The sequence below is a fragment of the Pieris rapae genome, chromosome 14 (genome assembly GCF_905147795.1).
Source record: "Pieris rapae chromosome 14, ilPieRapa1.1, whole genome shotgun sequence".
NCBI classification, from domain to species: Eukaryota; Metazoa; Arthropoda; class Insecta; order Lepidoptera; family Pieridae; genus Pieris; species Pieris rapae.
The window spans coordinates 2880141-2893003 of NC_059522.1; the positions used below are offsets into that span (position 1 = coordinate 2880141).

At 31.5% G+C, this 12863-nt stretch overlaps 1 protein-coding gene across 4 annotated transcripts in view; it reads right to left on the bottom strand.

Annotated features, from left to right (window-relative positions):
- Nucleotides 1–8402, bottom strand: part of LOC111001045 (LIM/homeobox protein Lhx1) — a 51881-nt gene extending 43479 nt beyond the window's left edge. For 3 of the 4 annotated variants that reach the window (XM_045631191.1, XM_022270853.2, XM_022270775.2), the window contains exons 1-2: nucleotides 8162–8402; nucleotides 1117–1306 (exon numbers count right to left, since the gene is read on the bottom strand). In XM_045631191.1, the coding sequence (XP_045487147.1) occupies nucleotides 1117–1306; nucleotides 8162–8177 (206 nt within the window). In that variant the 5' untranslated portion in view covers nucleotides 8178–8402. The remainder of the gene's footprint in view (nucleotides 1–1116; nucleotides 1307–8161) is intronic. The other variant, XM_022270935.2, reaches the window with a different exon arrangement.
- Nucleotides 8403–12863: the final 4461 nt, after the last annotated feature.

Here is a 12863-nt window from a genome sequence, read left to right on the forward strand (position 1 = left end):
ATAATGTTAAAGAACAATGCAATATTGTCATGAAGTTTTTATCAATGATGCATTATGACATAAACATCATTAATCACACAAATACGGAACACAGATTATGTTCATACGTTTGAGTAGATATTTAAAGGCAATGTTGAAATGGAGGGTTTTATTAAGTTTTAAAACAAAAAGCTAATGATTATAATATTATAACATTAGCTGCTTTTCTAACTCTTTATGGAAACTAAGACATTTTTAGGGCTAGTTGTGTATGTGTGTTTAATATGCACTTGTATCGTAAAGCAAATATTTCTTAGACAAAAAAAATGACTGAGAAATCACCTTTTAGGAAAAACTAACTATAAAATGAATATGACGTTAACGAATTAACTTATTCAGAAACAAATGAAAACTGTACGCTTATGGAAAAAAGTCTAGTCGGCATATAAGATCATTTATCTATTACACTTTAATAATTATTATAATAATAATAACGATTATAATCGTTTATATATGTAAAGGCTGGAGAATATTCTCGAAAGAGTTATGAAACCGCAAGAAAACTACGATAATGAAACTCTGTATATTCAGCGCAAACTTATGAGAATAGAACAGAGTGGACAGAGTGATTATTAAATAAAAAGAATATACGGCGAAGTTAGGGCTGATGCTGGTGTAATTTATTTTTTATTTATATTATATTTATTTATTTATTTTATTACAGTATTCCTACAGCTAATCACTAAGCAATATTCAAATTCATTACACACAAAAGCCAAAACGGAATACATATTGAAACAGAAACGTACCTACTGCACAGATTTACTAAGTACAGTTCTAAGATTGATTAATTGATAGATAATTATAATAGAAATTATAATATATATTTAATATGAAGGAACAAACAAAGCCATTATTATTATTTTTTATAGAACAGGGAGTAAACGGGCAGGAGGCTCACCTGATGTTAAGTGATACCGCCGCCTATGGACACTCTCAATGCCAGAAGGCTCGCGAGTGCGTTGCCGGCCTTTTAAGAATTGGTACGCTCTTTTTTGAAGGACCCTAAGTCGAAGGTAATCTTTTACTAATTAATGTATTAGTAAAAGACACCTGAGTTTTTTAAATCAATCTTACCTGAAGAAATCATTCCTGCAAAACAGTTTGTTATCTCTGGAATAGCATTTATCTGCGAGGGGCGCTCGGCAGTCCGCGCATCTAACGCAGGCCGCGTGCCACGCCCGCTCCAATACGTGAAGTAGAAATTTATCCAAAATCGGCTTCTCGCAGCCGGCGCAGGCCATGGCACCGCCTGCCTCACCTCTTCCTGCAGACAAATAATATACATTAAGGATATTTTAATGAATTTTATTCATAATAAATGAATCTTTAACATTATCATAAATCCGGATTTTTGCATCCATAGGTGACAATGGATGAAATATGGCTCCATCATTTTACAACGGAGTCCAATCTACAGTGGTCTACACATGATGAACCGACTCCAAAGCTTGGAAAAACACAAAAGTCAGCAAGGTGAATAGCATCGATATGCGCTTATTATAAAAATGATATCGAAATTTCATTAATTACTTGAAAATTTTTAAAAATGAATTTAAATAAAGACCTTACTTCATAGGATCAATAATGTATAAATCAAATTCTTAAAGGTTTTTCTATGTTAGTGTAACTTATTAGTAACTTATAAGAACAAGTTTCATGCCAATATTATATAGGTTTGTGAGGTTGTAGGCTCAGAATATTAAAAAAACTCTTTCGTGAAAGAGAAGAAAATAACTTTTCTTACGAACCATGTCTTAAAAAAGCCTCAAGACCTTCAGATCAAGATCAAGAGATCAAGACAAGTGTGCATACATGCACACTTGTCATTGATGCATATGCATGTCATCTTATGTTAAGGATTAAATTTGTTTTTGTATGTCATGTGTTCTCTCTAAATCTGAGACCCAGAACTAAAAAGGTTGCAACGCCACTGATATAAATATGTACCTACCTACCTGATTTTTTATTAAACAAATTTACCCTATGTTGGCCTTGCCTAGGATGAAAACATGTTAATACGATTATAGAATAGAACGTGCTTGTGTGCGTGCATACATATGAAACTTCCTTTATATTAACCAGTCTTAATAGTGTGTTGATTCGCGGCCATGCGAAAATTAAAAGGTTTCCCAATGTTTACACTTTACCTGACTTAAAAAAGCCTCAATATAAATGTTATTTACATAAAAACGGATCTTTTATGTAAATAACATTTATATTGAGACAGACGAGAGACGACGAGACTCTATTAAGACGCATATATAAAGCGGATTTTTTTTAATCAACAAAAATTAAATGGAAAAGGATGCGATAGCTGCTTTCAAATATCCGTGCGATAATTAAAAAGTTCAAGCATTGACGTAGGTTTTGATCTAATTGTCAAATGATTACGTCATTTGTACATAAAATACTCGTGTCACTGTGTTTGTAGATATATATATATATATATATATATATATATATATATATATAGCCCTCTGAAATGGCTCGAGCGATTTTCGTCAAATTTAATGTGCATATCGGTCAGGTCTGCGAATCGGACAATTATTTTCATCCCTCTAAATGTTAAGGATTAAATTTTTTTTTAATTTTAACACAAAAAAGAAATAATACAACATACAAAAATACATATAATATGTAAGTCTTAATTTTATACCCCTCTACGATTAATCCCTATTTTTATTTACTAATTAAAATCTTATGACTTGAACTTTGAGGTTTATATAGTACAGAAAAAGTCAAGTCAAGGGTAGCATAGCAAAATGTTTTATGCTGGTATATGCTAAAAAGGGATGCTAATAAAAAATCAATCAAATCAAATCCTTATAGTCTATAATATACTATATTATATCTATCTAGTTTTTACAACGGCAAATATTACTATTAAACGATGTAAAAAAGCAAAGTTCACAATACGACGTCTAATTTTTGTGAACAAACTGGCTAAAGGACTTGAATCCATGATTATTAGGAATAAAAGAACCAAACTCTTCTCTTTTTAAAACTATAACGTATTAAACTTCTCTTAAGATAAGATACCCAATAGAATAATTTATATATAACTAGCGGATTCGACAGACGTTGTCCTGTATATACGTCTTTAATTTGAAAATTTCAAACTTTTTTTAATAATCTAAAACATTCTGGACCATTTTGATGAAAATTATTAGTATTGTCTTTTATTAACATTTTCTGCAGCTGTAATACTTTTTGACATTTAACACCTTTGTCTTCAGTCACCGTGACCACGCACGCTGTAAAGCACGCGAAACGTCGGTTTAAATTTAAAATTATGCACAAATAATTATAAGTTTAAATACAATAATACATAACTATAATCCGTTAAAAATTGTTTTTCTGAAAATTATTATTCAAATGTTATGACAATATCTAACGATCCAGCACATGGTCTACAATAACACAATGATAACAAAACTTTTTTTTAATTTGATCGCAGTGCTAACTGTCGGGACAGACTAAAATTAAAATTTGAATATTATTTAAAATTTGACAGTGCGATGGTAGCGCCGTCTGTCGGATCCAATGTAAAACATTCCAAAATCAACAACTACTAATTAATTAAAAAAAACATTGTCCAGCGGACAAAATTGTGAATCTAAACCATTCTCGAATCTCCACGAACACACACAAAAAATTTCATCAAAATTGGTCCAGTCGTTTAGGAGGAGTTCAGTCACATACACACGCACACAAGAAATATATATATTAAGATAGAGAATAGAGGGGCTTTAGATAATCAGTACAGGTTTGCCAATAATGCTGCATTTGTTTTTTTTAATAATTTAAACCTTAATTGGTTTATGGCGGTTTTTTAAAGCTTTTAGTTTTTCCATTTTGTTATTTCATCCTTAAATTTGTATCTCTACTTTCTCACTCATTTGTTCTTAGAGATATTTTTAAAATGTAATTTTACTATCCTTTACACAATGTTTAAAATTAAGGAATAGTTCTGAACCTTTTACTGCAATAGACGACCAAATTGGTTTTCAAAAAATTACCACTATTCAATCCACTTTTTATGTTATAAATGCTATAATATGTTATTAAAGTTTTCATAACAATCATAAATAGTTAGCTGTGCATTGCTAAACGTAATAGGATTTGGTTTTACGATCGATAAAGCATAGCATACAATAAAGGTTTATATTTTACATATTCTGTGCAATACAAACAAATAGCATAAGAAACTATTATGTACCTGAACGTATTGCGACTTATCTGAAGACCTCGCAAGGATAAAAATAAAATTCTAATGAAATATTAAAAAGGGTCCGGTAGTTTTTGAGTTTATTCGTTGCGAACATACAAAAATACAAATCCTTCTTTATAATATTAGCATAGATGTAGTAAAAGAAAGCAGTTGGAATGTTTTGTATTAGTAGCATACTGAGTTCAAAAAATAGTAAAATTTTTGATGAAATAAATTTTAATACTGAATTATTTCATAAAGATCGGTAGTGTACAACAACATACACAAAAAGGAAAAAATCTAATTTTTAAATATCTGACATTTATTGTTTGAATTTATGAAGGTCGCATCGTTTATTCCAAATTCAAAACTGTCCGATTGGTCGCGCACCATTAGAGCATTCAGAAATCGCCGGTCGTATCTTTAAAATGTGACCTGTGATTTCAACCTTACAAGTTTTTGTGTATATATTCTAAATTTAAATTTTTCGTAAAATCTCTGCATTCTATGCTACTAGTAATCTGTAAAATCTGTCAACGTAAGCAAAGCAAGAAGGTTGCATAGCTAACAAATTTTTATTAAGTTATGTCATCTTAACCTTAAATACATATATTGAAAAACGAGTTTTTAAAACTGAAGTACTATACAATCATATCTACATAGGATCCGGGCTTTGATAAACATTACAGAGTTCCCTTGTCAACAATACTTAGGTAGTAGATAATTAGTTCAAAATTGAGGAAAAATTCGTACATGTAAAGTAAATTAAACCGCAGATATCATGTGTTGCAGATTTTTCATTTAAGGACAATTTAAAAAATTATACTTTATAAATATGACATGTGAATATTTTGTTTATATTTATATCTGTGCAATTAAACTATTAAACACGATTACTTATATCGTATATCTCGTTATAAGTGTAAAATACAAAAATAATGTTGCAAATAATGACAAAATTGTGTCAATAACCAATCGACAGATTCTAATAGCCATCTGTCGATACAAGCTATCCATGGTAGGTCGGATCGGTGTATGTGGATAGACCTTTGTATAAAAATGACAGTTCAACTGTGCCAATATCTTATTTTAAGATTTTAACTTACACCAGTTTTTAAAATAGTTAAAAAGCTATTTGATATGTTTTAAACATAGACATGTATATTTTAATATTATTTGTACGGTTTTATTTACTTTATATTGATTATCAAATATGAGTGTAAAGAGAGTAATCCGTCGCCAAAAAAGTATTGTCTTCGCAGCGTTTGGTTATTGGGATGTAGATAGGAGACCGATCCACTGTCACTGTTAGATCTCAGATTGAAAAAAATCCTAGATTGTGGGTTCGGGCGTAAAACCAATACTTTCTGAGAGCTTTCAAGGAACAAACAGGAAATAACTATGAGGAGGAATATTTCTTTCAAATTAACTAATAGAGTGGCTATTAGTTAATTTGAAAGAAATATTCTGTATTTTATCCAATCTTGTTTTTTATAACACACGAGTGAATAAAAGACAGTTTTTTTATTTAAAAAATAAAACCATTTTTTAAACAACTTCAAGTACCGTTTTTACTAGGCGTTTCCTAAAAAGATTACCATATTGTAAGAACTTGTTAAAAAGAGGTTCTAATCCGCATTAACTATGGGTAAAACCTACGAGCCGTTAACTGTTAAGCCGATAAACTGTAAGTTACTTTTTGTCACTAGACTATTGCTATTTTATCTGTTTTTGTTAACATTCTTTGTCGAAAATACTAAAAAGAGATTACTTCATCTGTATTGTTTAAACAAACGCACCATGATAAATAGATGATAGCTGTTATTCTTAATACTTATAGCATACAATTTATAAGATTAGAATACAAATATACTGTTATGTTTTATAGATTATATATATGTAATAATTAAGTAATTGTTAAGTGGGCCTTGGGGCCTGGTAGATAGCACCAATGGCCCCCAGAGGTGGTGCTTTCCTCCTTTATTAATAACCATCGCAATACAGCGAGGAAATGTTAACCAGGTACCATCCTACTTAAATTAGTTTTTATTTTTCTATTTCCTAATATTTAATTATTACTTAAAAAAGTTGTAAACACTATATTTGTGTGTTGGAATTAAAGATTTTAAATGTTATCATTTATAATAGTAATATGATTTAAAATGATGAAAATTAATTAATGGCATCTCATTAGATTTAACACGTATTGAAAATGTTATACTTAGGTTACAAATCCTATAATGAAAAGATTTTGTCGCTGTGAATCTGCCAATGGTATTAAATGTTTTATATTTATTTGTTAATACTTTCTGAGGTATATTAATTATTCAATAACAAAATTATAATTATTTTATAACACACTGTCTTTCGCTAATTCAATTAAGTAATTAATCTGTTAACAACTTTAGTAGTGGTAGCGGCACCAAAGGATCTCGGCTATAGCATAGAGGTCTCGATAACTTGGAAAAGCTTGTAGTATAAGTTAGATATAGATATAAGTAATGAAGAACAGGAATTTTGTTTGCAAATATTGCTAGAATGGTCTATCAAATTTTTGGTTCAACTGCTGTAAAGTTTCTATTATGTTTATTCCTGTAATTTGTTCGGTTTTGTACATTTCGTAGCATTATTGGACAGTCAGTCAGATTTACCGTCTCTTCAGCTTGCAAGGACTGCATTTTGTTGAACCTTAAATCTGTGATGATGATAGTCCACCATAACAAAGTTATTATTATGTCAGGAAATATTTTAATTGTATTTATTTACCAATACCGATTAGTTTTTCGTTTAAAATATTAAATTGTTGTTTTAATTAAATTTCAGATTTCTTTTTATCTATTAACAATATACTTAATTTACTTATTTATCCATTATATTTATAAATGTCATCTATTTTGGCTTTGTAATGTAAGTGTTCTCTTTTATAATATGGATATGTTTCAAGAATGATTTTGGTATACGATTTTTCTTTTCTATTAAGAAGTATTTCAGCATTAAAATGGTATATAATCCGAAAATTAAATCCTGGCGCTACAACCCAAGTCCTAGCCTCATATATACATATATGTCGGTATAGTGACCATTTGTTTGCTTAATAGGGTTGATAGGCCTTCTGTGCATTACCTCAAGATGTTTTCTTTCGTGTTAAGTGGTTACATAGAAAGTCCATTGGAGTCGGGTTTTATCGTCTGGGATGTGCTGATGCAACAGTGTTCTCGAGTATTGATTATACATAGTTTAGATAAATTTAAGATGTTACAATGAAAGTCCGTGCTAAGGGAATTCTATGAATGCTTTTCAAGCCTATTAAAACATCGCTACCTGTAGTATGAGCTAAAGCAAAATCTATGTTTTTATGTATAAAATGTTGTTATAAACAAAATATTGTTCATTGTAAAACAACTGAATTTGCCCTGATCGATGCGATAGATAGATGAAAAAAATTCTCAAGTTTTTGTTTGTTTATCAGTGATTTTATTTAAGTAATTCAAATCAATAATTGTTAAATGATGAAGTATAACCAGCTTCCGTATTACTAGATAAGACGAACTAATTAGGCCTAAAGATTCTACAAATTGTATGTGTTTTCTTGTGTTTTCACGATTAAGAGATTATTTTTAATTTATTCAGATTTCTCTCGTAAAAAGGGCTTTTTACAAGTGTGTCTCGTTATTTTTTATCAAATGAAGGGTAGGTCAATTGCTAGATATGTTATATTTGTATGCGGAATCTCAGTAGTAGGAATTATACTACAGTGAGTATAGAATAACGTATATTTAGAAAATATTATAAAAGTGTTTTTTTTATAATGACGCAAACACATCTCACAATTGACACCTAGAGTTACACAGTTAAATTGTAAAAAGGATTGGAAAGGAACTCAATTAAATATAAAAATAACAAAATAACCTCCGTATGTTGGCATCACTGATGCTAAATCACATTCAATGTTCGTTAAAAACTTGTGAAAAAAAATTAGTCTGAATATTGAGACACAGGACACTGACTTTTACCAATATGGTGCTGGTGGAAGGGGGCATGACCCCCCCTACCTGCGGCTAGGAAGCCCGCCACTTCGGCACCCTCACGACACTGCACTAAAAACAACGCGGGACCGCGTAAAGTCAAGCGACACCGTTACGCGCGGCGACTAAACGCGTACTGACCAAAATCTCAAAAAGCTACGGCGTGAATACTTACTCTTCGAGGATTAAAGCGCTTGAATTTGCCCGATACGTCTAACGATTACTGTAAAGCGCTCGACTGGTTTAGCTACTGCATACTCTAAGTATGTCCTGGATTTATCATGTAAATCAATGTTTTTTATTATACTGTATCAATAAAAGGATAGTTTTCAAAGGTTTCAAGTCAAGAATTTGCAGATCAGTTTAATTCGGTTTCGTCAAATATATTTTATTTAGTTTCAAATGGTTCATATTACTAAAACTACAATTAACAATATAAAACTTGGTAAAGCAACATGATACCAGAACGTCTCACTAATGGAATACTCAAAAACCATTACACAGCGCTTAAGCGCTACAATGTCAACAGACTGCTACCGTCGCCCTGGCTCGATTGAAAAGAGAACACCATATAAGAACCACACGTGCTAGACTGAAACAGAAAAACACAGAGACAGGGCGTGGTTTCAGTGGCCGACCACTAGCGTCGAGGGGGTGGCGCCACCTACCATTTTCCTAGTTTTTTTTCGTGCGTGATTCTGTGCGGTAGTGGGATCATTTTGTGGGACACGTGCTTCGTTCGCAGTAAATTTAAATTGGCTCGCCGGTATCGGGTAGCCGGCGTAATTATAGGGTTTTTCGGTTCTAGCCTTTATGATTCTGGTTTCTGAGGATGTTTTGACTGGGGGCGTGAAAGTTTATGAACGCCTTGCTTATCCTTTATTTCTTCCATCCCACGGGCATTTGGCGGTAATATCTAGTTTTGCCTTATAGGTAGCTATTCCATGTCAGTGATTATTATATAGGGTTATATTTTATACTGGCTATTTTTATTTGAACTTGACCATGATAATATTATATAAACTAGTCTTTAGATTGTTCTAGCAATGGAATCGTTAATAGATATTTACATTCTGTTTAGTATATAAGTGTAAATTTATAAGTATATAATTGATGGTTTTATCCACTCAATATTCGCCAATATTTTTCATTGATAATTATATTTCCTTCGTATTGGCTTTACCTGAGTATATATTATGTTATTAAAAGTTCTGTAACTTGCATTATTTATTATTTACATAATTTGATGTTAGTGCTTTACAGTCGTGGTCAACGAGAGTATAGGAAAGCCGCCAAATGTGAAATAGAATTTTGATTTAGGAATATAAAATAGAAATGTCAAAGACAGTTAATTGCTATCACTAATCAGTCATACATGAGTAATGTCAAATATGTATTTTATAAAATCGAATAAAAACACATAATCACAAATAAGTTACCGAATATGGAACATAACTTATCATAGTAAAAACCAAAAAATATCTATGGCACTACAACCTTTTGTAGGGTTGGGTCTGAGATATTTGCCTATTAAGATTGCCAAATGATTAACAGATACAGAAATCTGAGATGCAGAATCTGAAAATTTTTGGTCTGGTATTAAAAATTTATGATTCTTTATGTGCCTTAATATAGTCGTAATACTAATAAACCGTAATATAGTGCCTTCAATCTTTACGAAGTAGATTTATTTGAAATCCGGTATCCGGCCGAATAGGTACTCGTTTCTTATCCGGTATTCCGTCAGATTTAAAATTTGACCCCGATAGGAATACAATTCGTATCATCAAATTTTCAGTATATTTAAAACATAATAAATTATTGTTAAGACCGTTATTTCGCAGACAATTTCTATTGATATTTGAGATTAGCACACGCAACAACTTTCAATTAATACTAATTTAAAAAAATATTCCAATGAAACAAAATGTTAGCAATTCATAACATAAATTAAAATTTACTCTAATTCGGTGAAAAAGAATAAGAATCATAAATATGCAGACATTTTGGAAACAAACACGGACCACATCACACCATAAACAACGCAAATCTACAAACACAAAATTCCTATATTTTTATAATAAAAATTAAATTTTCACTAACGTTTGAAAACTCCCATTACGTAGTTACATGTATTAGAAATCTGAAACAACATGTCCTATGCAGATACAGAAATTATTCATATTCTGCAAAAATAGTTTAATTATAAATTGTGTTAGGTAGAAATTATTGCTACCTTTCGTTTAGGAACATGTCATAAGGAAGAGACTCGCTGAGTACGACACAGGGCACGACATACGACAATACTAGTGTCGTGTGTGTGGCTAGGGCACTTTCTTTTTAAATAAACATACTTTTTTATTACCTTATTGTACATTATAATATGTACCTGCATATGAAATGAATTGTCGTACTGGCCACTTTGACCTCAAATATCTCCTCTTTGGTTAGGAATTCCAAATTCAAATTTTTTGCAGTTATTTACTACTCGTGCATTTGTTTTTCGAAAACCATCTAAACTATGATGGAAAGCTAGCTGTTAAACAACTAACGTTGGTTAATCAGACGCCTACCGAATTAAAGGAACTTCAATTGGAATGTCAGACATTTTTACCGAAATTTTATAACTACAAGCAAGGTAAAAAAAGAAATCTAATGTCGAAACTGCTATAAAAGATTTTATTGATTCCCGCCCAAAGGGATAAATGAACATACTTATAAGATGTCATAAGTTTATACTTATTATAGCAATGGTACATACATTGATTAATTGAATATGATCTGATTTTTTTAAAAAAATATTTTTGTTCCTCCCATACAAAACGCCAATTTTATATGTAAGTACCTGATATAATAGTAGTAAATAAGTTTCAAGATATTCGTTAATTACTTATAGGTTAGAGATCCCGATTCATTTAAAAAAACAAGAATAAGCCGCAATTTTTTTTTTCAAAATAATAACGTCCACAGGAGACCCCGTGTTGTAAGTGACTACATAACAATTATTCCGTGGTACATGCATGTTTAAGAGCAATGTTGGCCTAGTGGCTTCAGCGTGCAACTCTCATACCCGAGGTCGAAGGTTCAATCCCGAGCTGTGTACCAATGGACTTTCTATGTGCGCATTTGACATTTGCTCGAACGGCGAAGGAAAACATCGTGAGAAAACCGACATGTCTTAGACCCAAAAAGTCGACGACGTATGTCAGGCACTGAAGGCTGATCACCTACTTGCTTATTAGATTTAAAAATGAATCATGAAACAGATTCAGAAATCTGATTTATTTTTATTTTACATGCATGTTTAAAACATTTTTTTTTTTCGAAAAAGTAGTCTTAGTTTCATCTAATCAAACAAAAGTTTAAGACTTACCTAAGTATTTTTTTTTTATTAAATGAGTGTGTTTATAAAACACTGTATTTGTCTGAGAGTTGTTGTACCTAAGAGTCATGCAAAAATATGTTTTAAGTCCTCTATAGAATCGATCGTAACAGAATATCTATGTATTTTCTGTCTCTATTATATCTGTAAGATAAAAAAATTCATTTCAATCATTCTCGAAACTATACCCGAAGATACTCAACTTTAGTATACCTAATATAATATGTTATTAACATCGAGGTATTCTGCCTTGACGTCCGATGATGAAACTCAGCATCTCTTAACCTAAATGCCGACACGAACGCAAACATCGAGCTGCTAACACATACACATATTATAACAAAAGCTATAAGTATGTATATATCTGGTATTGAGTGTCCATGGGCGGCGGTATCACTTAAGATCAGATGAGCCTCTTGCCCGATTCCTCGATTAGGCGAGGAATTGCTAAATATAAATTCGGTCTACGAAAATACGATTCCGTAAGCGGCTAGGTTGGTTACCCATTCGACAGCGACGTGATGCTCATGTTCTCCATCTCCTATATTCCATCCTGTTCAATCCTAAAACTCCTTCCTATCTCAAAAATGATTTCAAATTTTTGTGTTCACATAACTATAGCTTACGCTCTTCCGAAAACTATATTCTTGTAATCCCATCTCATAACTCAGGAGGAGATTCTTGGCGATTCCTTTAAGGTTTCAGCAGTTAGGCTATGGAATTAACTTCCCTTCACTATTCGCTTAGCTCCTTCTCTATCTTCCTTTAAATTTCTGCTGTACAAACATTACCTGTCCACGTCATATCCCTAACTTGCGTACTAACTACTAACTGACGTGAGACTGATCTTGAATAAGATTATCATGATTCATGTGCACTTTTTATTTTTTTCATTAAACTATGTTTAATATAATATTATTTTATGTAATGCAACGAAGTGTTCATAAATAAATTTACTTTTCTGTACCCCATTGCAGCTTTAAATTTTAAAACACACATGTGCTTATCCGAAGCAGATAGTACAATTCTAGAACATATTCAAAGTTATTCATAAGCAAAAATATAAAAACGGTTCTGAGCGTGATAGCGCCCATCTATGAAAACTAACCATTACTATGCGGTTAGTCCTGTTATTGGTAACATTCTTCGCCATAGTTACCTAGTTCGCCAATAGAGGACGTTAAAAGCAATGTCATCGTTCACA